The sequence below is a fragment of the Poecilia formosa genome, unplaced genomic scaffold, assembly GCF_000485575.1.
Source record: "Poecilia formosa unplaced genomic scaffold, Poecilia_formosa-5.1.2 Scaffold30, whole genome shotgun sequence".
Taxonomy (NCBI): Eukaryota; Metazoa; Chordata; class Actinopteri; order Cyprinodontiformes; family Poeciliidae; genus Poecilia; species Poecilia formosa.
In genome coordinates, this window is record NW_006799969.1 from 3,354,931 (window position 1) to 3,379,459 (window position 24,529).

A 24,529-nucleotide genomic window follows, 5' to 3' on the forward strand; every position below is an offset into this window, starting at 1 on the left:
GAATATATACTGCAAAAACACAAAATCTTACCAAGTATTTTTGGGCCGGTTCTCGTGCAAATATCACTGAAAAATGACAGTACTAACTTATAAATTACTTTTCACCAAGAACTATAAGCATGTTTTGAATCAACAATTCTTCAATATAGATTTTAAAAAAAGTACAAGTTCCACTGGCAATTTGTTTCACTCATAGCAAGACATCTTTCTTACTTTAAGTGAAAAAATCTGCCAGTGGAACTATACTGTGGAACGACTGGAGACAATGGTGCAAAGAAGGGTTCTTCACAAAATCAAGTAAGTTATGGAGAACCCTATTATACAACCACAGTGACTTCAGTCAGAGGCGTTTCAGAATTGTTGTAATACAAAGAGCTACAGGAGAGCCTTCCTACCCACAACCATCAACGTCAACAACTCCTCTTTGAAGAAAATTGTGTAATATAAGATATAACATATAATTTCCCTCTGAGATTAATAAAGTATTTCTTGAATTGGATTGATTCCCAATAAGATATACTGACGTGTGATTGTAACATGAGAAATTACAAAAATGTTTAAGGTGTAAAAAGTCAAGTAGATAACATCATCTTTTGTAATCTTATCTGATTCCTATATTTTTGCAGATATTTACAGAAACATCTAGTGGGAATTATCAAGAACAAGATGCTCAACAGCGATGAACACAGGATGAATTTCACAAGACAATATGACTTTCAAAAGCAGTGCAGCTCTGGAGATGTACACTGTGATTTTGTCTCTAAGAAGAAAGCAGATGGAGTGGACCACCCATTTCCAAACAAGGCTATAATCCACAGACGAGCACCTAAGAAACAAGTCCCTCTTGGTTTGGATGATTTTGAGAAAATTTGTATTTCAACACAGGAAAGGAGCAATTTTATGCCTCAAAAATATCATTCTGATGTCATCAGAAATATCAGAGGATCAAGGAAAACCTCCCAAAGAATGCCCAGTGGAGAGCTGGAGATGGATGGAGAAATTTATGCCAAAGAGCGAATACTGCTGGAGAAGCTGGGGAAGGTAGAGCAAACAATAAGGAAATCAATCCAGTATGACGGTGGAAACACACAAACAGGTGATGTGTTCAAGAGCAGATTTGAGAGGCAACACAGTGAAGAAAGCAAACAGGAAAAACCTCAAAAATCCAAGATATCTCACTTTATTGACATAGAAGAAGCAGACTGGCATGGAAACTTTACCAGATCAAGAAATAAAGAAAATCCCAGGACTGGAGATCAAATGAGAAACACATATGAAGTACAGGAGGCCAGAGGGGAAGTCATTAACCAAAAAATGAAAAGTGTAACCCTGCATGCAAAAGAGCCCCTAAGAGGAAAAACTGTAGGTGAAAAACATTACAAAATGTGGGAAGAAGTAGATGAAAAACACAATGAACAAAACCAGCCTTCTCTGGGCAACACAACTTGGATGAGAGAGAAGAAATACAAAAAGATTCTTCATAAGAGTCCCAATGGTTCAGGTGATAAGCAGAACATACACCAGACGAGTATTCCTAAACCTGTTCATAGAACGGCCACAGAAACCCAAAGAAGAGAAGAAAGAGAACTGTCTACAGAATCAGCTCCACTACTGGTTTCTAACTCATCTCAAAGAAGCAACGATCAGCAACCGGCAGATCTCACAGAGACTTTTATGGTCAATGACACCTTGAAGTTTCTTCCCTGCAAAACCTGCAACAGGATGTTCCGAAGTGAACGGCTGGAGACACATACCAGGATCTGTTCAAAGCTGAAAAGATCTCGTCCAGTTTATAACACATCTGCTTATAGGAAGAAAGGAATAAAATAAGGGGAGTACTGGAAAACTCACCCCAGAAGCAAAAGTTCAGAGGTGAGCCAATGATGCATCTTTTGAGGTACCAGGGTAAAAATCCTCTGGTGATCAAGACATTTCTAACACCAATTCCAGCATACTTTTAAAAGTTGAAGGTTTTTAATTACAGGGCAATCTCTGTTTCAATAATTTCACTCAGTTTAAATCGTATTCTATGTACGGAATTAGTTCAAGCAATTAAATGTCATTATATGCAGGGGCATCTAAAGAAATGTATCACGAAAATGTTTGTTTTTGTCAAACTTCAGTAAATTAAACTCATATGAAGAATTGTTGCACATAGAGTGACATCTGTTTCAAACCATTATTTATTGTAATTTTGATGGTTATCGCTTACAGATGATGAAAACTCAGAATTCAGTGTCTCAGATAATTCAAGAGTTTAAGGGGGATTTTGAAGCAAAGAGCCACTACACAGATGAATATAGGACATGGGTTACATAGATACATGCCGTAGAGTGAAGTGTCTCTCATGGAATAAGCAGAAAAAAGGACTGGAATATTGGTCAATCTTGCTAAAAATCAGCATTCCCTTCAACACCCAAGGTTGAAGGACTGGAGGAGTCTAATTAAAACAGCATTATGTCATTGGGTTTGATCAACATTCATATAGCTGAGTTTGCAGTCCAAATATGATTGCAAATGTTTAATGTAAATACTGTAACTGGCACTTAAAAAGATGGGTTTTTTTTCAGGTTATGAGGAAGAAATTACAATATCACAAGGAAAGATGTGTGACCTCTGCAGGGGTCAACTCCAAGCTGGAAATTAAAGGCCAAGATGACCCAAATAAAACATGGACCTTCAGATTTCCTGCCATCAAATGACCCCTCTCTACTACTAGGGCGAGATTGCAAATTTTCTTAAAAAAAAAAAAAATGTATGTACCAAAATAAATTTTAACCGTTTTAGGCAGCTTTTTTTTTAAATTTATTTGTTTATTTCTGGCTTGTACACAAAACAAAAGAAACAGAGTCATGATGAAATATAAGTGGACAGAAGCAATAACAGTCAGAACATTAAAGGCTAAAACGGCCAAATAAAACATCTCACCAAAGGCACAGTGTTGTGATATCTGCAAACTTTCCAAATTCGTTGGGTTGCTGCAGTTTACTGCACCAGCTATATCACAAGTGTACACTGCAGACAGCTCACACCCCCACGAGTTGGGTTTTATTAACTTTGAATTCAAAGAAACAGTCCTGGTCATGAGTTTCATAACAAAATATTCCCTTAGAAATTGAAAAGGATACAAGATAAAGTGCTCAAAGTAAACACAAACAATAAGAAAAAAAATGCATTTATTGAATTGAAAAATTCTACAGATCTGCTGTAGAAATAGAGTAAAATTAGGTAGAAAAGTACAAAATACACTGTCCTTTGCATTATTAGGACAATATTGTACTAAGCAAAGCAGTACTGCCAGCTGTTTAAAAGAAGAGAAAATGACAATATATAAAAAAACAAAAAACAAGTCTAGATGGTAAAATGATTCAATCTACATCAAGACAGTGATCTCAAAAGATCTGAGGAATCACCTGCGAACGGATGAAAATCCTCCATCTCCAGAGGAAATGGAGGGTGGACCTACTGTACATACATGTCAAAAGCAAACCTAAACTTCCCCAAATATAATCAAATCAAACATTCAGAACCCAACAAAACAGTTCTTTTATAAATGATGCAGAAAAAGGTACAATGCATATTCAGAAAGTACACAAGAAAAATAGCCTTGAAAAGCAACAAAGGAAAACTTCTAGCAGGGTCAGGTGTAAAATAAATGTTAGAAGGACCACATGTAATAAAGCTCAGAGAAACTGTTCAAGTGTTCAGAACTCCCAAAGTAAACAAGACACATGCTGAATTTAAGAAGATCTCAAGAGGCATAAATGTGTTACAAAAATAAATCAGTAGTTTTGTGTTTTCACACAATTCTTTTTTTTTTTTTAAACAGAACATGCAAGTTTTTGAAGTAACATATATCTCTAACTGTGAAAGGCAAGATGTTAAATATATATATTTAAAGAGGCTGAAGATAATCCACACAGTGAAAATATGTGATTTATAAGAAAGTCCTGTGTTCACACAAGCTGCCCACCTTCTCGCGTGGGATCCGTTAGCAAACAGTTGCAGGAGCTGGTCTTCACCATTATGTGAACACACACAAATATTTGAGTCCCAACTAACTGAAGACTCGGTGCAGAAACTGTTCAGAGGCAGAGCTGACGTCCAGACCGCCTGACAACCCTGTCGTCAGATTGTCTCACAGATATTAAGCTTTGGTGGTTCATGTTGAATCCAGCCAACACTTCAGTCTGCCGAAACGAGCTGGAGCAATACACCCCGGAGAAAACAGGTGTGCATGTAATACACATTACATCATGTAAAACTGTATCATCATACGTCTGGTTTTAACCTCACACGCTGGCTCCAGCTGATCTGCCGCCGTGATTTGTGAATCCAGATCTTCTCCCGCTCCCTCCTTTGCTCGACATTGGTTCGGAACGACGGTTTCCGTTTCTGTCTCGCTCTTTTTCCTGCAGCGTGGAGCGATTGATTGCTGCCCAAAGCCGTTCATTTTCCTTCTGCTGCTCCTTGATCTGAAAGGGCAAAAATATACAACTGGACTTCAATATTGTTAGGTTTATTTTCCACAATACATGAACTAGTAGCGGGAAGCAAATGCAAATCAAACAAGAACTATTAAAGTAGCTCAAGGAGAACTAATATTACACAATTTGAATGTAAAATGCAACTTTTGATAAGTAATCAATTCTTGGAATTCAACCTCCTCATGCTAAGCATCTTCATGCTCTGCTAGAGCGCACCGTCGTAGTGATCTTCAGCTCTCTGCCATCTCGAGATGTAAAAAATGTTCCTTTACCTTTAAGCTAGCAAACTATCCACCAATAGTTGAATACTATGTTTCTGCTAGTGTTTTATGATTTATCATGTTCATCCAAGCAGTTAGTGACTTTTTTTTTGTCTTTGCCGTATTTCTAGCATGCAATGAAACGATGCTAGAAATATGGCAGTCCAGATATTTGCGGTATTCCATGTCAAACACCTGAAACTAATAAAGCCTTAGATTGCATCAGGAGTGTGACATTTGCAAAACAGATTTGCAAATCTGATTTGCAAATGTGTTCTCCGCTGAGTTTGAATAATTTTAACTGCAGTAGTTTGTGAAAGGAGGCTTTAGTTGTGAATTTGGATTATTTTTATTTATCTATTTAAAATGTTCCCCCATAATTTGTTTAGAAAACACAAACAATTATGAATTTTGACAATATATTTCATTTAGATGCAACCGTAGCTTGTAAAAATTGTGATGGAGGAAAAAAAAAAAAAAAGACCTGTTTCTCAAGTGCCTCAATCCTCTTCTCTTGATGGGCGAGTGTTTCTTTCAGCTGTAAAATGTGTTGAATTGTCATTGATACTCTGGGGTGAATTAAAAGATCATGACTTGCACTGATGAGTGAGTGAATCTTATACCTGAGCCACCTCACTGCTGGCTTTGCAGCAGGCACCATATTCTCCATTTGTGCCCCCATCCAAACATTTTACTTTGTCGTAGCTCATTCGTCTTGTCTGCAGGGCCAGAAAATAAGTCTTCAGTTTTGAACCGTCACAAAAGCAGAATTTTGAACAAACAGATCATGATTTTATTTAAATTAAAAAACATTTTAAAAAACAGGAGGGTTTATTTTTACCACTGATCCTACCTCATTGGTAACAGCTTCTGCTGCTGCCTTGAGCTCCTTCAGCTCTTCATATGGCTGAGTTACGCTTTTGGAAAAGGAGGCGAGTTGGCCTTGATCAGACTGTTCAGACTCATCTGGCATTGGGATAAACTCTGCATCCTCAAGTTCCTATTGGGCAAGAACCACATACAGCTTTTATTTTTTTAATAAGTCTTGTACAAACTGGAAAGTAGAAAAAAATTGCTGTTGATATAAGACAATATTCCGTGTGAGACTGGGAACACCAGACAGTTTGAAATGTAAAACATTTTATCCTTTTGTTTTACAAGTACAGCCCTGCTTCATAACTGCCCGATTGTAGTATTATATGACCATGCACGTAATACAATGAATAAATGACGACTGTTAGCATTAAGGCTAGAAAAAAAAATATCTGAAAGATGTCATGTGACTGGTGCTGCTCTATAGCAAACCTTTCTAAGCCACAGAGGACAAGAACTGTCCCCGGTTTGGTTTCCAAATGTCATCATTGGTGCTTCCAGGAGGTCCTCTGTGTTTACTTCTCGAGTTCCCCCAAGACTACCGTCACGACATTCTGTTTCCAATCCAGGCTCTACGTCCAGGTCCTCCATTGACGTTGACGCCTCCTGAGCGAGCCCTTAATGTAGACACAATCATACAGAGCCATTAGGCCGATCCAAAGATCACCATTTCTGTTGATGCTGACTAAAAGGCATACCGATTGATATTCCACTGCTGTTTGAACGGATGGTTTTCGAGTTGAGCACTTTTTCTAGAGAATAGAAAAAAAAAAGAAGAAATAATTCTTCTGCTCTGATTACTTTTGTCAGAGAAGTGTTTTCAATGGGTTTCTAATAACTTACCCATTATGATAATGGTATGCCAGCCACGGCAGGAGAGGTCAGGTACATGGTGAAGGGAACCAAATATTGGCCTCGGCATGGCAGGACAAACCTCGGAACCAAATCCTTTATCTGCAGGCATTCCAAGTCTCCCATTTCCTGCATTTCCCCATGCAAAGATCTGGCTGTCTGCAAAGGAAAAAAGCAGTGAGACATACCTGATGACCCAATAATCTGATGCAAGGTCACAAGGTTTGACATAAAACCTTAACAGATGACAGCTACCATATTTTGTACAGGAGAATGTTTTTACCTTCAGTGGCTGCGATGGTGAATCCATCTCCACAAGACACTTTGCTTACACTCTTCCCTCCAAATGGTCCAAGAAGGACCTGGACACCTTGGTGCCGCTTGAAGTCTTTCACACCTAGCTGCCCATACTTGTTGCAACCAAAAGTGATCAGACGACCTCGTTCTGCAAAGCCAGAGTGAATAAATAGTAAAACAACTGTTTAAAAGTGTAAGATATTCCACGTTTGGGCATCTGCCGGACCATCAATGGCAGCTGTATGGGTCTTCCCAGGAGTTATGACTTGGATTTTGAAGCGGGCCAGCTGTTTGACCAAGGTTAGAGTGGTGATGTATGGTATGCCCTGGTAAGCCTAAGAAGTAACGACAAAAGAAAGAAAGTTCATGAACACATCTTGAGCCTGTTGCTACAGAGTTACAGGTACAACCCATTACCTCTCCTGAGTGGTTTTTGATACCAGAGATGCCCTGGTTCAACCCCAGCTTGTTAAAATCATTGTTTCCACATGCCAACACTTTGCCCATCTCAGTTAGAAAGAAGGTGCCATCGCTGCCACATGACACTGAGGAAATGCTGGCACCTCTAGGAACTTCCACCTAAAAGAAGAAAACAGTGCACATGACCTCAGATGGTAAGAGATACAAACACTAATTCTTTTCACTGGGAAATATTTAAAACACAGACGGGAGTCTTACTTTCATCGGAGAGGAGAAATCATCCTCACACTCAAGGCCAAGACGCCCTGCGGCAGCAAACCAGAGACATAAGCGCATGGTACTTGACGCTTTTTAAAATGCTTTACTACAATAAGCCAATCAAATGTAACGATAGCACATTGAAGGGAATTTTGTCCCAACCTCATCACTTCACCTTTCCCAATTACAGGAACTCTTGTTGATCACACAAAGCTGAGAAACTCTGATCAATGCTTGCTATCCCAACTCCTGACTCGCCAAATCAACCAAGCCCTACTGTTGCAACAAGTAACAACATTCAACTGCACTAAGGCGGTCTTAAGCAAATTAATGCTGAATTAAATTTGCACAGACACAAAAAATAGTAACCTAAACAACCAAATTAGACAAATTATCTGCAAAGAATTTTGACTCTAACACGCAGGAAAGAAGAAAGCAGTTTTAGGTTTTCTGCCACACATAACATTTTGCACGTGGGCGAAAAAAGACCAGATCACCCTCTCTTCTTTTTGTCTGCCGAGTCCTCTACATGTGTCGTGGCAAACTGAGAACTGGACATTTTGTCCTTTTACTTTCTGTTGAGCTACAACGTGAAGGGTTGTACCTGCTGTATTGTCAGAGCAACACACTACGTACCGTACTCTCCACAGCCCCACGAGTAGATGCTACCGTTCTGGGTCAGCACCACAACGTGGTTGTCTCCACAGGAAACCTGGCGCACACGGCGCTCCTCGAAAAACACCAGAAGCACCGGCTCCAAAATTTCATTGCCCATCTCACGTTCAACACCAATGCAGCCGTAATAATCTGACCCGAACATGTACAGCTGATCTTCGTCTGCACAAGAAGAAGCAGAATTTCTTTTAATGGAAAATCTTACAGAGCAGCAGCCGAAACTTGTTTCGGTGAGTTTTGAATGCATTTCTAACCCACCCGTTACACAGGCAGTGAAGTCGGCCCCACATGCGACCTGCCGGATAGCCTTCCCCTGGAGCTTCTCCACCCTCTTCGGCTGCCGGTACGACGCCTGGTCCCCGTGCCCCAGCTGGCCCACCATCTTAGCTCCTCCTTGCACATCCTAAGAAAGCAAAAAGTTGCTTTAAAATAATAAAAAAAAAAAAGAAGACAAACATTACAATATCTGCTTTCCGGTAAACAACTGGTACTTACAGCCCATGTGTACAGCTCCTTTTCCACAGTCACCACTGCAAAATGATTTTCTCCTGCACACACGTGTTGGGGGCTGCTGCCAGCTTTGAACGAGTCGAGCTTCTGGGGGGTGAATTTCCCTCCTCCCCAGTAATAAACCTCCCGTGAGCGTGTCGTCACGACGGCAACAGGAGTTTCACTCACTGTGCTCAGCCTTGGAAAGCAACGGAATTACAACACAGGACTTAAATAATGACAGTGAGGCTTCTGGAACATTTCACACACTGTACGTTAACTCACTTTGGTTTCTTCATTGCCAAATTCAGCATAACAACTCGCTCGTCAAGCTCCCTAACAGAAAGACAAATATTCAGGGAAGGATTCGTATTTGCAGGCAGGTTAATTTACGACTCATAAATGGTCTTACTGTCGGAGGCAGGAGATGAAAGGCTGGTCCAGGATTTCATCAGCTGTTGGCCTCTTTGCAGGATCCTGCAACACAAACATCACATGCTTATCAAAGGGGCACTATTTTTACCCAAGACTGTTTATTACTAGAGGTGATTCACAATAAGACTGATTATTCCCCTGACTCACTTGATTGAGGCACTCATACACTAACTGGATCAACGCACTGGTGTAACAATCTGTGTTCACATCCATAGTCCAGTTTCCTTGGACGATTTTAACACAGAGGTTTAAAGGGTTCTATTTAGACACAAAAAGAAAAGAGACAATTATTATAGCAGGAAGTTAATTCCATGCATAAAATCCAACAAGTCACAATCAACCAATAAAACCCACCGTGGCATCAAATGTCTTTCTAAGAGTCAAGACTTCAAAAAGGACACAACCCATGGCCCAAATGTCTGACTTGAAGTTGTACTTTGCACCCTGGCACAGTTCAGGTGACATGTAATAAGGAGTTCCCACACACTGCAGACAGCGGGAAGAAGGAGACAGAGTTATCTTAAGACATCATAGAGTGTTTGTTTTAATAATGCCAGAGATAAACTGAGAAGGTACAACACAGAAATTAAGCTACACAAATGTTTTGAGGATTGAGAGGGACTCACTGTCTCTGCCATTGAAAACTCAGAGTCTAGCTTCTTTGCAAGGCCATAATCTCCCAGTTTCATGAGGTTGGTTTTTGTTAGGAAGATATTCAGAGTTTTGATGTCTCTAAAAGAAAAAACAGACCAAATTAATGTACATCTGTCATTTGTGAAAATACTTTTTTAACATTTTGTCGCATCACAACCACAAACTTAAAGGTATTTTTATTCGGATTTTATGGAACAGACCAACGCAAAGTAGTACATTACTTACAAGAAGGTAATGTCTTTTAAAAGTGTTAGAAATAAAAACCTGAAAAATATTATTACCATTTGTATTCAGTCCCCTGTGAATATCTCTATAGAAATCACCAATTAGGTGAGTGGAATCCACTTTACACCTTTGTGTAATTTAATATCCTTATAAATTTAGTAGGGGATTTGGGAGATGTTTTAAACACTGTGATATTATAAAACAGCATCTCAAACTTTTCAGATCTAACTGAGCACTGTTTAATCTATCATCTAAAAACTGAAACGGTCTGGTACATTTTCAAAACTACAAAAACACGGCCGTGCAGGCCAGGAAAGAAAAGCATGAAAGAGAGAAGCAGAAAACTGGTTTAAAGTAACTCTAGAAGAGCTGCAATGTTTCATAGCTCAGGTGCAAGAATATATCAACAGAACTATTACCGTTGTTGAAAAAAAGCTACATGAAGAGTTTTTGCAGTTCACTGCTATTTGTGCTTCTCGAAGAATGTGGAAAAACAAAAACGTGACTTTTTGGTTCCAAGGCAGAACGCAGAAAGACAGGAAGCAGACTTTGCACATCACACTGAACAAGATTTGAGTCAATTTCTCTTGTCTCAATTCTTTGTTTACATTATACAATTTCAGACTGTCCAACCGCCGAATTGTTTTTCCCACGGGGGCGGTTATTGTGGTTGCTGGGGATGCTTCTTTTAAATTTAATGTGATGCAGACAGCAAAAAAAAAAAAAGAAGAAAGAAAAATGAAAATATGAGAAAGATGCACAATGTTATAAGATTGGGCTTCAATCAAAACAAGAGGGAATCAATCAGCCTATGCACAAAAACAAAGCTAGCTGTACAACATAATGTCAGGAATAACTTCCAATCCACCTTTATTTATAAAATCACTTTAGAAACAAAAAACATTGGCCACTGAAAATAAACTCTGCAATTTTGTGTCAGTCTAGCAGATGAAACCCCACTGCAGTACATTGCAAATTGGTTTTGAAACAAGACAGGATGTGAAAATCTTTGAGAAATAATAATTTTGCAAGGCACTGACCTGAAGTGTTTCAAGCAAACACATGGCCTGCAAGATCCTCTCAATAACAATAACATCTCACCTGTGTATGACCCCAGCCTTGTGAATGTAGGCCACTGCTGAGGTGATTTGGTACAAGTACCATATAACAATCTACAGAAACATTAAGGAGATTAATAACATAATCACAAATATCTGTCTTTGAAATGAACAAACAAACAAACAAAAAAAGATGATCCTGCACCTCTTCGGAGAAAAGCTTTCCTCTCTGCTGGATGATTTTGTCATTCAGATTTCCTCCTGCGAGGACACAGCTCTTTAGGACTCTCTTTTTAAACCAAGTCACAGAACGAACCATGAAACTTTATTGTCTTACCATTGCAGTACTCCATCTCGATCAGCAGAGTGTTTTTATCCATGAAGTGATTGAAGTACGCTATGATGTTGTTGTGCTCCAGCATGGAGAGGATGCTTATTTCATTCATGACATCTCGGCGCGTCTTTTCCGAGAGCGAGTTCAGGTCCACTTCCTTCCACACAACTAAGGAGTTGTCCTGCAAACAAAACACAGTACAAGAAAACGGCTGAAACAAATGCAGGTAATTGTTAATCAAAGAGTGGAGAATACGACTAAAAAGAAACACGAGAGGATATAACTCTAAAGCGTCTGATGACTACACACAAAAAAATAAAATATTATAATAATATTTACACACACCTAAACGACATTTTAGATAGACTAATTAAACTAGCAGAGTCGTTTTTGGACTGTGGGAAGAAGCTGGAGTAGTTGGAGAGAATGCACAAATGCACAGAGAGAACATGCAGACTTCATGCGGAAAGTTTGGCATGGGATTTAATATCTCAGTAAACCAAAATGATTTTCCATTTTCATATTATATGATGAACAGTGCTCATTTATATGCTTAAGCCTTGGATTGCTGATTGTCTTGTCCTTGTTAATGTTCAACATGCCACTGACATCCTCACAGAAAGGCAGAATTTAAACTGAGATTAAAATAGAGGGATGTGAACTCTATTAGTCAGGTGTCTTCTCAAGACAAATTGTTGCAATGACTTGCATTTAAGTGTATCAGAGAAATGGGAGTAGACTGCAAATTCATTTCAAAAATACTGTAATCCCAGAGAGAATACAAATGCTGCTGTAATTCATATTGTACAATTTTCCACACAGAGTTATTGTAGATGCTATTGGCAGGAAGGATTTCTTGTAGTGGTCTGTAACTATTACAGCAGCCTCTGGCTGAATTTTATTGTATATCGGTATCATGAAGAGGATCCTCAGCGTTTTCTCTAATTTTCTTGATATTATGAAGTATTCTTCTTTCACAATAATCTGAGTAGTCCTCAAAACAGAACCAGACTTTTTTATCAGGTTGTTTAGTATTTTAACCCCCTGATTCAGAGGAACACCATGTGATCAGATATTTAATTACTAAGGTATTGAGAACCATTTGTTCCTTCCTTCCAACTCACAATTATGTACCAATTATGCACAAAAACTCCAATAAAGAGCATTAAAGTTGTGTCTGTAAATTGTCAACATGTGAAAACATGTTAGAGGAAAAAGTACTTCAGAAAGACTCTGCGAACAACATACTGGTGTGAATTAGCTTTAACCTACTTACCTCTGTTCTTCTGTACAGAGTAGCTTCACCAAACGCCCCCTTTCCGAGGATCCTGATAGGAATGTAATGCAGTTTCTCCTCCTCGCCATTAAATGTGCCTGAAGCTGATCGCTCGCTGACCACAGACCCGCCGCCTAAATCCGAGTTCAGCGAGTCGAAATGTCTCTCATAGTCCTCCAGAGACATTTCTACTGGGGGATTTGTTAACCACAGACAGAGGGGTGGAAATAACCCGACAAGGCCTAACGACAACACTTCATGAAATACTCATAAGTGCGTAGGCATGTACCATATTAGCCCTTTTCGACCACAAGAAAAAGCTGCTCAGACCAAAAAACACGACCAGATTCCTGCAAGTCGCATGTAGCACACACAGCCACAAATAGATATCGCAGCCAAATGAGTGCAACTACATTAGTTACACAAACATCAAGTACAACACATTATGGTGAAGACGCTCAGTCAACTTTTCATTCAATTTCCAAAATAAAGTCTTCCAACTTTAAATGCGTTATGCAGTATTTTACTGTGAAAGTAACAAGAGATAACTTCCGGTTAAGTTTAGCTTCTGTTCTAGCGGTTAGCTTGATTTTAGCTAATCTGTTAGCAACAAAGGCAACCTTCAGCTGAAATTAACACTTTTTAAAGCTGCCAATGGATTGTTATTCTACTCTAGGAAGCATACTTTACATGTCAGCTTCAAACGTCGAAGGGAAATTGAGTAAAAGTTATCTTAGGAAACGGAGTTATCTTGGGCAACTACTGCGTCACTTCCCAAAGCACAATACCGGAAACTATAGTTCATTACATTTTTTTAAAAGCCTGCATTTGAGAATTTTTATTTTTTGTGATCAGAAAATGAATCAGTGGAGACATAAATGTTTTTTTTTTCTTTTGCTTAAAACAATCAAACAAATTCATAGAGCGAAGTAAAATCTTTTTTTTATTTTTTATTTTTTTGCACATGTAGGCACCTAATTCTGCAACCATCAAAATATGACTGTAGGTAGCGCTGTTTTCTCTGTACAACTCAAAGGTGTTATATCATCTATGTTTGCACCACAAATATGTGTTTTAATGGTGGTGAATTAAACTTTAATAAACGTGTATCATATTGAATATAAAATACATATACAAAAAGTCTCTCTCTGGATTCTAATTTTATTATTTTAAACAAAACTAAAATCAACTTTAAATTTTTACTAAATCTTTTTTTAAATAAAAAAAAAGCAGCTGGTATTTGAATATAACATCCTGTAATTTAAAGCAATTAACAAATAACCCCTTCCTTTATGTTTGTTTTTATTACTGGTAGCTGATCAGAAAATTATGTTAACAAACATGAATTAATCAGAAAATTCTAGTCCATATTTGACTTTTTTGAACTGTGTTAGGACAGAAAACACGTAAATCCATCCTCTTTTATGACTGTACTTCCACTGCTAGTGTGTAAAAAAAAGGAAGAACAGATACATGCTAGTCAGTAACGTTCTCGGGGAATTCAGTCATGGAGCGCCAACAGAACTTCAACAGAGATGGACAAGGTAAGATCTTAAATTAATCAAAGGATCATTTGATTGATCTGTAATGTCTACTTGTGGTTTCACTTCCATTTAAAACATAAAAGGGATTACAATTGTGTTTTAAAAATGAGGTGGTAGAGATAACATGAATATTTTACTTCATATTTCACCAGAAAACCCACAAGAGTAGAGCTTAGGTGTATATTTACACCATTTTACTATGTGACACACATATCTTATTTATTTATAAATTTTTATTTCATTAAATATTCAAATTTGACTACTGTTAAAATAAAAAAGATAGATAAAGAAAATAAATAACTGGCTGTGAGTATAGTGGGCCAGTAGTTTTTATTCCTAATGAAATTAATAAAAACTGTTATCATGAAAGAGGATAATTTAATTTAAATATAAAGTAGTATATGAAGTAATCAAGTGTAGAAATACTTTGTGAAAATTAGAAATCGTTATATCTTAAGTGTAATTATTTTTGTATTTATTTTATTATTCTGTGTTTTCCAGTTTGCCATGAAACAGTTTAAAGTGCCATTGTGACTCACTAACTAGATCCTAATACTCCATAGGATAATATGCATGGTAACTCAACAACAGACATTTTAATAGCCATCTTTACTCTATCCACTAACATCAAAATAAATAAATACATTTCATAATAATACATCATTGTGCACTAAAAAGTTTTAATAAATGATTTCAGAATTAGACACTTAAGAAGAAATAGCTATCAAGTTATTAATTCATAGTTTCAAGTATCTACTACATGTTTTATTGAGGTAGTCACATACGGTGCGAATAAATATAAACATGTCAAGAATTGTTTTATATATTGGATTTTTGGTCATTCACATTTGAAAGCCTGCATCCAACAACATTTTAAGCTCTAAACGTTTCTTTGCAACTTTTTGATTTGGAAGCTTACCAAAAAATGTTGTTATTAATTTGATTTGTTTTTGGCTCTTATACTACTTTACTTTACTAGATATAATACGATTAAAATCTGTAAGATGAAAGTTTCAATTACATTTTTAACCAAAATCCAAATCATGTAAACAATGCATTCTTTTGGTTAATAATTCCAGGAGGATCTGTATTTGGAAACTACAAAGTGATCATTGTGTGTCTTGGACTGCTGAATGCTGTGTTATTCGCAGCTGCCGTTGTTCTTGGTTTTAAATGTAAGTACTACATTTTATAAAAATGCTTATTTCCTCATTCAGAAGGATTTTTCTAAAAAAAAAAAAAAAAGAAAGAAAAGTAACAAAAAATGAACCATTGTTTCTTTGCAAAGCTATGTTGTGTAACCTCAAATTGTTTCAACATCCACAAATGTCACAAATTTGGTTGTGACATAAACTTGGTTGTTTACTTTATTTGGTTTGCAGAGTTTATATTAAATTGCTTCTCAGATGTTTATATCCACTCATTGCAGCTATGAGTGCCATAATAACTTTGTGTCTTTACAGAATAATTTTTGATCAGATGTGTTTTAGAGTGGAGTGATCATGCAAAAACAACTTCAGTGTCTCTTTTGACTCTACAGTGAATTTCTCCTCCAGTTCAAACAGGGTCACAAAATGACTCACTCACACACACACACACACACACACACACACGCACACACACACCCCCACACACGCGGGTGTACAATAACTTTAAACTTTTGCTCCTATTTGACTTTGAGGTATCTCCACCCTGAAAAACCTTTCCATGCATCTTTAAAAACTCAGCTCTGATACTTTGCCTTTCTAGCAGTTTCTTTTTTCCTCATCTGCTCAGGTGCTCAAGCCAAACAAGCCTCTCTACAGGTTTCCCACTCAGCTGCATCTGAGGTCATCAGTGAGGTCACTTTTCTTCGCAGCAACCACAGCGACGTGATCGGAGCTGAAAAGCAAGCCACGAGCGCATTGGCAAACGCAATAAAAAATCACACGCAACTAAAGGAGCAAATTGAGCAGCAAAAGATCATCAATGATGGATTTCAGAAGCAGGTGGAAGCTCTGCAAATGGAGAAGACACACCTACAGGCCAACATATCGGCTTTAGGTCAGACAGAAACGTTTCCTTCCCAATTTTTTTTTTTTTATGATGAACACTGCAGTAAGGTAGCTGGCAAGACATAAATAACTTGTTAATTTCAGGTTCAACTTGTGGCAAATGTCCTCTTGGATGGCTTATTTTCAACTCGAGCTGCTATTTCTTTTCCTACACTGAGTCCACTACTGTGAAGAAGAACTGGCATAACAGCAGAGAGGACTGCATCAAACGTGGAGCTGATCTTGTTGTGATTGACAACCAGCAGGAGCAGGTGGGTTGAAAAAAACTACAAGCTTGCAAAACTATTGTTTCTGAACCTGTTTGTGCTTTTGCAGGAATTTGTCAGTCATACTATTAATGATATGAGAAGTGGTCGAGATGTCTGGGGAAATGGATTCTGGATTGGCCTCACAGATATGGAGTCAGAGGGGACTTGGGTTTGGCTTAATAATGTCACAGAGGTCGAACAAAGGTTTGAGACACTGAACATTTCTTGACTTATTTACTTCTTTTTTTGCTGTTTTACTCAAAACTTTCATTTTTCAAAGGTATTGGATGGATGGGGAGCCAAATGACGGGCACATAGGAGAGGACTGTGGCGTTGCAGTTTTCAGCGATGAGAATCCTTGGAAGACACGCTATGATAGCGCCTGTAGCCAGAGACAGTTACAGTGGATATGTGAAATCAACCAAAGCTGAAAACATGTGAATCAGTTGCTTACACTCCCCAAAATAAAGGATTTCAGTTCCAAAAATGTTTACTTCTTTGCTAACTTTATTTTTGAAATGTTCGTATTATGATTTTAAGGTGCTCAAAGTTTTGACACCAGTATTTTAACCAATATTGGATCTTGTGTACAGAAGTACCTTGCAGATTTCAGCATAATACAACCACAAATAGCCCTTTGAAACAAGAGAAAGTGTCACATAATTGTGATTGTGCTTTTTCAGATAAAAAAAAACAATGTATGAGAGCTGTCACGGTCATCAGTACTTTACTTTGTATTATGGTTATTTTGTGTGTGATTTTGGTTTTGTCACTGTTGACGGTAGCTATCCAGTTTACTCCACAGGTTTAAAACTTTCAGTTCTCGTGTTCTGCAATTTCCATATTTCTATATGTATTTTGACTCTGAATCAAGCTGTATGTTTTAAGTTCTTTTGTTCCTTTATAAAACTTTAGTTCCTGTTATTTTTAAAATTATGCCTTTACTTGAGATTTGTTCTATTTGCTTGCTTTTAGCCTTGTTTCTGAGTATCTTTATTAACTTTTAATTGGTATTTTGCTATCTTATAAAGTTGGGCTGTATTCTGTTTTGGACACAGCAGAGAACATGAAATTTGCAAGTGAGTTGTTGACATACAATTAATGCATTAACACTTGCTCTCATGAAGCACCGCCTATTTCCCAAAGATCGTCTTTGGAGCTACAGTCCTTCGCCGAGTTTCTGCCCCCCAGATTCAACCCACACCTTCCCCACTCAGCTCCTCCAGACTATCAGCAACAGCAATTAACAAACACCTGCTGACCTCATAAGTGGAACTACTTCTAAGTACAAAGCTCATAAGAATGGTTGTAAATGGCATAATGGAGGAGCAGTGTTGTGATGATGTGCAGAAGGCAGTGTCGGACAGAGCAGGAGTTTCTTAAAGAGACAGGCCAATTTCAAAGTGTCAAATTTCTTTAAAGTTATGTTTGATATGTATAGTATTAAAATGGAACAATATGCCAGTAGAATACATAATACCGCCCCTTTAAATATGTTTTTATTGCTCTGATGTAATATTCTAAGCTTAAATGTTATTTTCATGAGCTGTAAATGGAAAATCACCATAATTAACAGAAATAAAGAAAAACATCATCCTGTGTGTGATTATAATGTGATTTCACTAAATGAATTGATTTACTGAAATAAATATTCAGCTAGAACTGAAAATAATCGGTAACACTTTATTTGAAGGGGGGTAAATAAGACATTACTGTTTAAACTTTACCTTTAATAACATAAAGTTACCTAATTTTTAAAGTTCAATCAGTAATACTTTTATAACAAATTTATATCAGTAATGATTTCTTGGTTAATGTCAAGTTGTCATAACAAAGACATTTTGAATAATGTCAACTTTGTATTAAAAGTGTCATTATTTGCCAAATGACACTTTATGACAAGTCATAAATATTCTTGAAGGCTTTTTCATGTTCATGACAGGTGTTATGTCATGTTTATGACAGTGTCATGTCCATCTTATTCGCCCTCCTTCAAATAAAGTGTTACCAAATAATCAAATATACTGAAGAAATTCAGTAGATAAATACTTCTGACCCTCTAATTGAAACTTAGGTAGAAACTGAAATCAATATTTTCTAAAATGTGTGAAAGTTGAGTGGAAAATATAAATGGGCTGATATCAGTAGCATATTTATGAGGAAGAGTTGGAATATGAAATGATCATTACAATAATTTTGCAAGAAATTGATCTCACTGGGCCATGTTTGGATGCCAGGGTTAATTTTTCAAACAGTAACTATTTTACTTTTAAATGGATAACAGTAAAATTGTCTTTTTAGGAAGCATGGTTCATCATTTGGGTGGGGGAACTGTAAGGATAATTTCACTTCTCCTTTCAGGAGAAAAGTGAAATTCAAACTTAAAACTGAACATTCATCAGAATTTTATTACTGATGAGCTCAGCAAAAGCAGGTCTAAAATAATCCATGCATTCACATGTCCATGACTGAGTAAAGCTTAACAAGGACAATGGAGAAGACACAACCTGATGGATTTAACACGCTGATTTGTGAAGAGGAATTCCACGCTGAAGAACGTAATTCCTTCCGCATATCTAATCAAAGCAGGCAACCAGGTATGACAGGCTGAAGGTCCACAATATGCACTTTTGTTTATGTTAGAAATTTAATCTCTGAAAATATTAAGCTGTAAAACTCTGCAGTGTAACTGATTTAAATGAGATTACATAGGTTTCAAAGCAACATTGCTTTAGAAATATTTTTTAAACGTAGAATAAGAAAGTAAATACTGCATATAGCTGAATGTAAAGCTCAAATATTGAGACCTTTGAGATGGAGATGTCTATATACTGGACATAAATATAACTAGGAACTGTTTCATTTCTTTACGTTTCCTTATGTTTCTTGCTTAGTGACTTTGTTCACTTCTGGGAGACGTAGCAGACAGGCTGCAGTAATCTTGGTGCTTCTTGCTGGTCTTCTACTTATACTTGATGTTGCCCTTGGGGTGCATTGTAAGTTGTGTTGCTCTGAAAGTTGCATTTCAGTAAGAATATCTGCAAATAATATTTCTCATAACAGACTGATTTTCTTCTGCCTTTGCAGACAGTGGATTGCAAGAAACTCACCTCACACTCAAAGACACTGAAATCCTTGAAAAAGACCTCGGCGAACTTCACAAGCAATATGAGACGGCAGTAGAGAACATATATGCTGCACAGAAGCAGCTGGACGCTGAAATGAACAGTCAGAAAGAAACTAAGTGGGAGCTCGAACATCAGAGGAAAAGGACTGAAGACTACAAAGTGCTCATTGAGAAAGTTACACAGGACCTTGGAAAACTGAGATCACAAGTAACACAGATCTGTGAGACATGATGCTACGTATATTTACGTAAAGCTTTGATGGAGTTTGCGTGCATTTTATTTTACTAATTTTCTGTAATCGTGCTATTATCTTTGACAGCTGATGGCTGCACTCACTGTCCTCCAGGATGGCTCTTCATAAACTTGGTGTGTTATTACTTCTCTTCTAACAACGCTGGGCTGAAATCATGGCAAAAAGCCAGAGAGTTCTGCCAGATTTATGGAGGAGATCTTCTAGTCATTGACACCAAAGACAAAGAGGTTAGTTAAGATTTCTGACATCTACATTTTGTAAAATTATATATATATATATATATATATATATTTTTTATTTTATTTATTTATTTTTTTTTAATCAATTACATTTTATTTTTCCTCCATTAGAAGACAATCGTAAATTACTTGTTAAATCATGCTCAGAATCCTTCAGAAAGCAGAAGTGCTTTCTGGTTTGGACTAAGAGATTCTAAAGAGGAAGGCACCTGGCACTGGTTGGACGGAACATTCCTAGTTGAAGGGTAGGAGTTTATTATTTTAAACAATAATATCTCATTTACTTTGACAAGGACTTTCACTCGTGATGGTATCACAAATCTTTTGTTTATCGTTACATAGCAAATAATCACGATTAATTTTGAACATATATTTAGAAGTTTTGAAAAGTTGCGAGCCAGAACTACTTAAAATAATTCATTCTTTTCAGTTTCAACAATTGTAACACAGCTGTCTTATTTGGAAAACGGGGATGATGGATTTTGGCCTGTTATTTGTTACAGGTACTGGAAGGTTGGGCAGCCAGATGATTATCACAGCAACGAGGACTGTGCAGCAGTGTACCCTAATGAAAACTTCTTCAAGGCCTGGAATGATTTAGAATGTGGATCCAGACAAAACTGGATTTGTGAGAAAGCACCAACTTATAAGTTCCTAAATGGGACAAGTAATCAATAGTCTACAGTGCTCACTTACACCTCCATAATAAAAGAGAAAAAAAAGAATCCAGTAATGCCATAGCCTGTTGAGGTGGAAGTGTCTCAGCAAAAGCTGTAACTGTATATCATTACACAAGCTTCCTGTCACATGCAGCAATTCATAGCAAGGTGTCTACTAATCTGCATATCTATGTATGTGTGAAGATTGTAAGTTTGACTGACAAAAGGCGTCTTATTAAAATGTGCTTTTAAGTAGTCAGACTAGAAAAATATTATATGACTAACGTCCATTTAAACTGCATTTACAGCTCTCCATTCAAAGACTTACCATTTTTGACATTAGATTTAAAAAATATAAACTTGTTGTCATTGTGCCACATTTGTTATGCTTTTGTGCAAATATTAATCTTGTATTTATTTGCTGCATGTCTATGAAAACACTGTCAATAAATTTCATCTTGATGTATTGGTGAGTTTAAATAAAGGGTCTGCTTTATACAGCAATTTAAGATACATTGCAAAGAGTGAAAAAGAAAAAGTTCAATGCAAGGCTAAGGTAATTTAGCCAAGTGAACTAACACAAACTATGCTAAAATATGTTAAATTAACTTTAGATAAGTTATCTAAATTAGTAATACAAACAAATGTGACCTTGTCTGCTATATTTTTGCATTACTAGTTCAGTTTATGATAAATTAACTTAGTAAAAATAAGCAAAATAAATAACACAATCCAAGCTCAAATAAAAGATAAATTAAGATAAACTAAGCAAAGACAGTAAACTAACACAAACTAAGTTATGCTATTTAAACTAACAAAAATAAGCTTACCAAAACAAAAATAAAAATTCAAGTTAGCTGTTTGTTCTAATATTTATCTTTGGTTATTTTGTGGGTGAACGTAAGGAAGGATTTAACTTCCAGAGCTACAAAACAAATACAGGAGCAGCATCTCTTTAACAAGAAAGAACATTTGTCAATATATCCTTCTCATTTTAATGAGATTTAAAACTATTTCCATCTTTTAGCTTATGGATTCTAAAAAAGGTATTCAATTCAATTGCTCCCTCCGACTCTCTTCTCACTGTTTCTTTGAGACAACTCAAACATCCTGCAAAGTGCTGCTGATTTACTTTATGAGAACTTATTTTGGTTTTAAAGATATATAAACATTATTACAAGATACTGATCATATTTTTTTTCCAGCTCTGGCAGTTAAACACAAACACATCTATAAAATTTATTTATAATATTCAGCAATTAAGCCATACAACATGCTTGCAACATGTTTGTACTGAAAATGTTCAAAAAGTATCGGTACAACAGGTCTACTCCCAGTCACACGGTCACCAGAACGCCATTTAAAACATGACCATACGAGCCCGTGCCTCTTATCACTAGTTTGAACAGGACAAACAGATCGATGTGGACTACTAGCAGTGGTAAAGGGCAGAATTCAGAGTAAAAAAGAGAGGAAAAGATGTCGTTCGAAGGAAAGATTTACCAAGATTTGACCACGGATGAGGTTTCACCTTCTCATCGACGAACATTTGGACAAGGTAGAGTTTTACTATGAACTTTATTACAGCTTCCCATGATTGCTTCCTTTTAACATCCTCTTGTTTAGCTTATCCAGCTTTTTAAAATGTCACACTTATTTCTATTTTTTTTTTAATTCAGCAATACAGAATTAGCTTTGAGGATTAACACTGTCGAATATTGTTAAGGTCTGTTTGCAGAAATTGGTGAATATACATTTCAACACCAGCGACTGGTTGTACTAAGCCTGGGCCTGCTAAATGCTGCTTTACTGATTTCTGCTGCTGTCATTGGGATTTACTGTAAGTGTGAAAATCTGTTTGTACACGACTGTGAAGTTACCAAAAGATTTCTGAGCTGATTGCCACACTAATAGGAAGTCAGACACTGTGGGTATGTTAAAGGCTACAAAAATAAACATTGTTCTGTAAATTTTAGTAACCTAAAATGTTACAGTATTATTCAAACCTCCACTTAAATGTTGAGATCTGGACCAAATGTGTTAAGCAGAAAGCTTCTTCTTAAGCCAGACATATTGTTTGTGTCCTCTTATTCAGTTTTTTTTATTGTACAGGTGCTAACGCCAAAGACTTTCAGGTTCCTGATTTAGCTGCTTCAACCCTCCTTGTTGAGGTGAACTTTCTCCGCAACCACACGGCTCTAATAAGACAGAGAAAGGAGGCCCAGAACTCACTGGAGAAAGAGCGTGCCAACTATGTCCAACTAAAGCTGGACGTGAGGCAGAAGAAGACTCTGACTGACAGCCTTCAGAAGAAAATTAGCAACCTGCAAACAGAAAAGACAAATCTCCTGTCCAATGCATCTGCTCTTGGTAGTTTTAAGTTTTTAAGAAATACAATTTCCCCACTGTCTCTTGCAGACATTCATTAAATCAAACAATTAATCAAGCATTAGATGACTATTTATAGAGCACATTTACAATTTTTAGATGTACAGGAATTTATTTAGAGGCTTCTCGACTCTGATTTTTTGCCTTCTTTTTTTTTGCTTGTCTTAAAAGAAATTCCAATAGAATATATTGAAGTTTGTCTAAAAACGGAATGCCTTTGGGATACGCAGTGCAGCTTTTCTTGTTTTCAGAAATCAAAAACTAATTTCAGCTAACAAACAGAGCTGTCTTGATTTCTATTTAACAGAGAAAAACTGTGGCAGATGCCCTTCAGGATGGCTCCTACTGAAAACGTCATGCTACTACTTTTCTAACTATGAACCGGAATCAAGAAAGAACTGGTCAGACAGCAGAGCTGACTGCATTCGCCAAGGAGGCGACCTGCTCATAATCAACAGCTTGGAGGAACAGGTGGGTCAAAATGTAAATCCTGTTTAAAAGGGCTGAATTACAGCAACAATGTGAATTTGTCTAAAACGCAGAAAGAGGTCCTGAAAGAAAGAGTTCACTTTACTAAGCTTTTGTTTTCTCTTTGGCTTCACTATATTTCGACAAGTAATTCATTATCACATATGTCCTGTTGTTTACAGCAACTCATAAGTATGAATTTTCCGAGGACAGACAGCAGTAGCATGTGGTGGATGAACGGGTTCTGGATCGGCCTAAGTGAAGTGAACCATCTGGGAACGTGGACATGGACAAACAATGTGACAGAGACATCCGTAATGTAAGAATTTCAATGATTGTCATTATTAGTCATTAAAATAACCCATAAAGAACATCATAGCTTCTAACAAACAACAGTGAGAATCTCTGAGTGTTGATTAATTATCACAGGTACTGGAGAAGTGGGCAACCCAGTCATACTGGACCTCAGAGTGGGAACTGTGCTGCTTTTCATTACTATGGAGACACTATGAGGACTTGGTACACTGGAAACTGCCAGCAGCATCTACTGAACTGGATCTGTGAGATCAGGCAAAGCAATAAATGAAATCATTTAAACATGCATATGAACAGCCTGAAGACTTTTGTTAAGCATTCTAATCTGTAATGGTTAGCAAAGATTTCACAATTCATAAACTTTGTATTAAACAATCTTTTATCGGCTTAGAACATTTCAAAGTTCAACATGTGTATGTCTTGCGCTTTCTATGCTTGTGTAATTAAAAGGAAGTCTTATTGCACAAATAAATGTTAAAAAATAAATCTGATTTTATGATTTCACAAACAAATAACGGTTTTATGAATCTGAAAAAACACACTGGGAAATAGTTTTTTTATTTCTGTCACAGTGTTTACAAATCTTGCATATTGTCTTTTAACATTTAGAAGACATTTAAAAGAGAATTATTCTGTATAT

The 24,529-nt window shown here is 36.9% G+C and overlaps 5 protein-coding genes across 5 annotated transcripts; 4 read left to right on the forward strand and 1 right to left on the reverse strand.

Moving 5' to 3' along the window:
• The first annotated feature begins 30 nt into the window (after positions 1–30).
• On the forward strand, positions 31–3,329 carry zc2hc1c (zinc finger, C2HC-type containing 1C). Its single transcript, XM_016670135.1, has 3 exons — positions 31–297; positions 627–1,872; positions 2,571–3,329. Exons 1-2 carry the CDS (start codon positions 266–268, stop codon positions 1,828–1,830), a joined length of 1,236 nt encoding a protein of 411 aa, XP_016525621.1. The 5' UTR covers positions 31–265; the 3' UTR covers positions 1,831–1,872; positions 2,571–3,329.
• Positions 2,808–13,323, reverse strand: nek9 (NIMA related kinase 9). The gene is made up of 23 exons (XM_007549297.2): positions 12,594–13,323; positions 11,321–11,498; positions 11,189–11,244; positions 11,027–11,097; positions 9,673–9,778; positions 9,401–9,532; positions 9,194–9,304; positions 9,024–9,088; positions 8,897–8,947; positions 8,618–8,810; positions 8,381–8,525; positions 8,084–8,284; positions 7,448–7,494; positions 7,187–7,348; positions 6,996–7,104; positions 6,756–6,917; positions 6,464–6,631; positions 6,319–6,372; positions 6,053–6,237; positions 5,601–5,747; positions 5,371–5,466; positions 5,232–5,285; positions 2,808–4,475 (listed from the first exon to the last, which is right to left on the reverse strand). Exons 1-23 carry the CDS (start codon positions 12,777–12,779, stop codon positions 4,293–4,295), a joined length of 2,862 nt encoding a protein of 953 aa, XP_007549359.1. The 5' UTR covers positions 12,780–13,323; the 3' UTR covers positions 2,808–4,292.
• A 697-nt stretch (positions 13,324–14,020) lies between these two features.
• On the forward strand, positions 14,021–18,053 carry LOC103136172 (CD209 antigen-like protein C). Its single transcript, XM_007549299.2, has 6 exons — positions 14,021–14,137; positions 15,217–15,312; positions 15,914–16,180; positions 16,276–16,442; positions 16,507–16,643; positions 16,720–18,053. The coding sequence occupies exons 1-6, from the start codon at positions 14,101–14,103 to the stop codon at positions 16,868–16,870; spliced, it is 855 nt and encodes a 284-aa protein (XP_007549361.1). The 5' UTR covers positions 14,021–14,100; the 3' UTR covers positions 16,871–18,053.
• Positions 18,054–18,827: 774 nt separating this feature from the next.
• LOC103136173 (CD209 antigen-like protein E) lies at positions 18,828–21,198 on the forward strand. The gene is made up of 6 exons (XM_007549300.2): positions 18,828–19,036; positions 19,334–19,435; positions 19,527–19,787; positions 19,887–20,047; positions 20,171–20,304; positions 20,563–21,198. The coding sequence occupies exons 1-6, from the start codon at positions 18,931–18,933 to the stop codon at positions 20,735–20,737; spliced, it is 939 nt and encodes a 312-aa protein (XP_007549362.1). The 5' UTR covers positions 18,828–18,930; the 3' UTR covers positions 20,738–21,198.
• An 861-nt stretch (positions 21,199–22,059) lies between these two features.
• LOC103136174 (CD209 antigen-like) lies at positions 22,060–24,179 on the forward strand. Its single transcript, XM_007549301.2, has 6 exons — positions 22,060–22,276; positions 22,445–22,558; positions 22,831–23,088; positions 23,414–23,577; positions 23,757–23,893; positions 24,004–24,179. The coding sequence occupies exons 1-6, from the start codon at positions 22,198–22,200 to the stop codon at positions 24,158–24,160; spliced, it is 909 nt and encodes a 302-aa protein (XP_007549363.1). The 5' UTR covers positions 22,060–22,197; the 3' UTR covers positions 24,161–24,179.
• Positions 24,180–24,529: the final 350 nt, after the last annotated feature.

Coding starts and splice junctions, on each gene's coding strand:
- zc2hc1c (XM_016670135.1), top strand. CDS start 266: ATGGTGCAAAGAAGGGTTCTTCACAAAATCAA. Junction 298..626: donor AGGGTTCTTCACAAAATCAA/GTAAGTTATGGA, acceptor ATATTTTTGCAG/ATATTTACAGAAACATCTAG.
- nek9 (XM_007549297.2), bottom strand. CDS start 12,779: ATGTCTCTGGAGGACTATGAGAGACATTTCGACTCGCTGAACTCGGAT. Junction 7,349..7,447: donor ATTTCTCCTCTCCGATGAAA/GTAAGACTCCCG, acceptor TTCTTCTTTTAG/GTGGAAGTTCCTAGAGGTGC. Junction 6,373..6,463: donor GCATACCATTATCATAATGG/GTAAGTTATTAG, acceptor TCTATTCTCTAG/AAAAAGTGCTCAACTCGAAA.
- LOC103136172 (XM_007549299.2), top strand. CDS start 14,101: ATGGAGCGCCAACAGAACTTCAACAGAGATGGACAAG. Junction 15,313..15,913: donor CGTTGTTCTTGGTTTTAAAT/GTAAGTACTACA, acceptor TCATCTGCTCAG/GTGCTCAAGCCAAACAAGCC. Junction 16,644..16,719: donor GTCACAGAGGTCGAACAAAG/GTTTGAGACACT, acceptor CATTTTTCAAAG/GTATTGGATGGATGGGGAGC.
- LOC103136173 (XM_007549300.2), top strand. CDS start 18,931: ATGGAGAAGACACAACCTGATGGATTTAACACGCTGATTTGTGAAGAG. Junction 19,436..19,526: donor TGTTGCCCTTGGGGTGCATT/GTAAGTTGTGTT, acceptor CTGCCTTTGCAG/ACAGTGGATTGCAAGAAACT. Junction 19,788..19,886: donor ATCACAAGTAACACAGATCT/GTGAGACATGAT, acceptor TATCTTTGACAG/CTGATGGCTGCACTCACTGT.
- LOC103136174 (XM_007549301.2), top strand. CDS start 22,198: ATGTCGTTCGAAGGAAAGATTTACCAAGATTTGACCACGGATGAGGTT. Junction 22,277..22,444: donor TCGACGAACATTTGGACAAG/GTAGAGTTTTAC, acceptor AATATTGTTAAG/GTCTGTTTGCAGAAATTGGT. Junction 23,578..23,756: donor TCAACAGCTTGGAGGAACAG/GTGGGTCAAAAT, acceptor TGTTGTTTACAG/CAACTCATAAGTATGAATTT.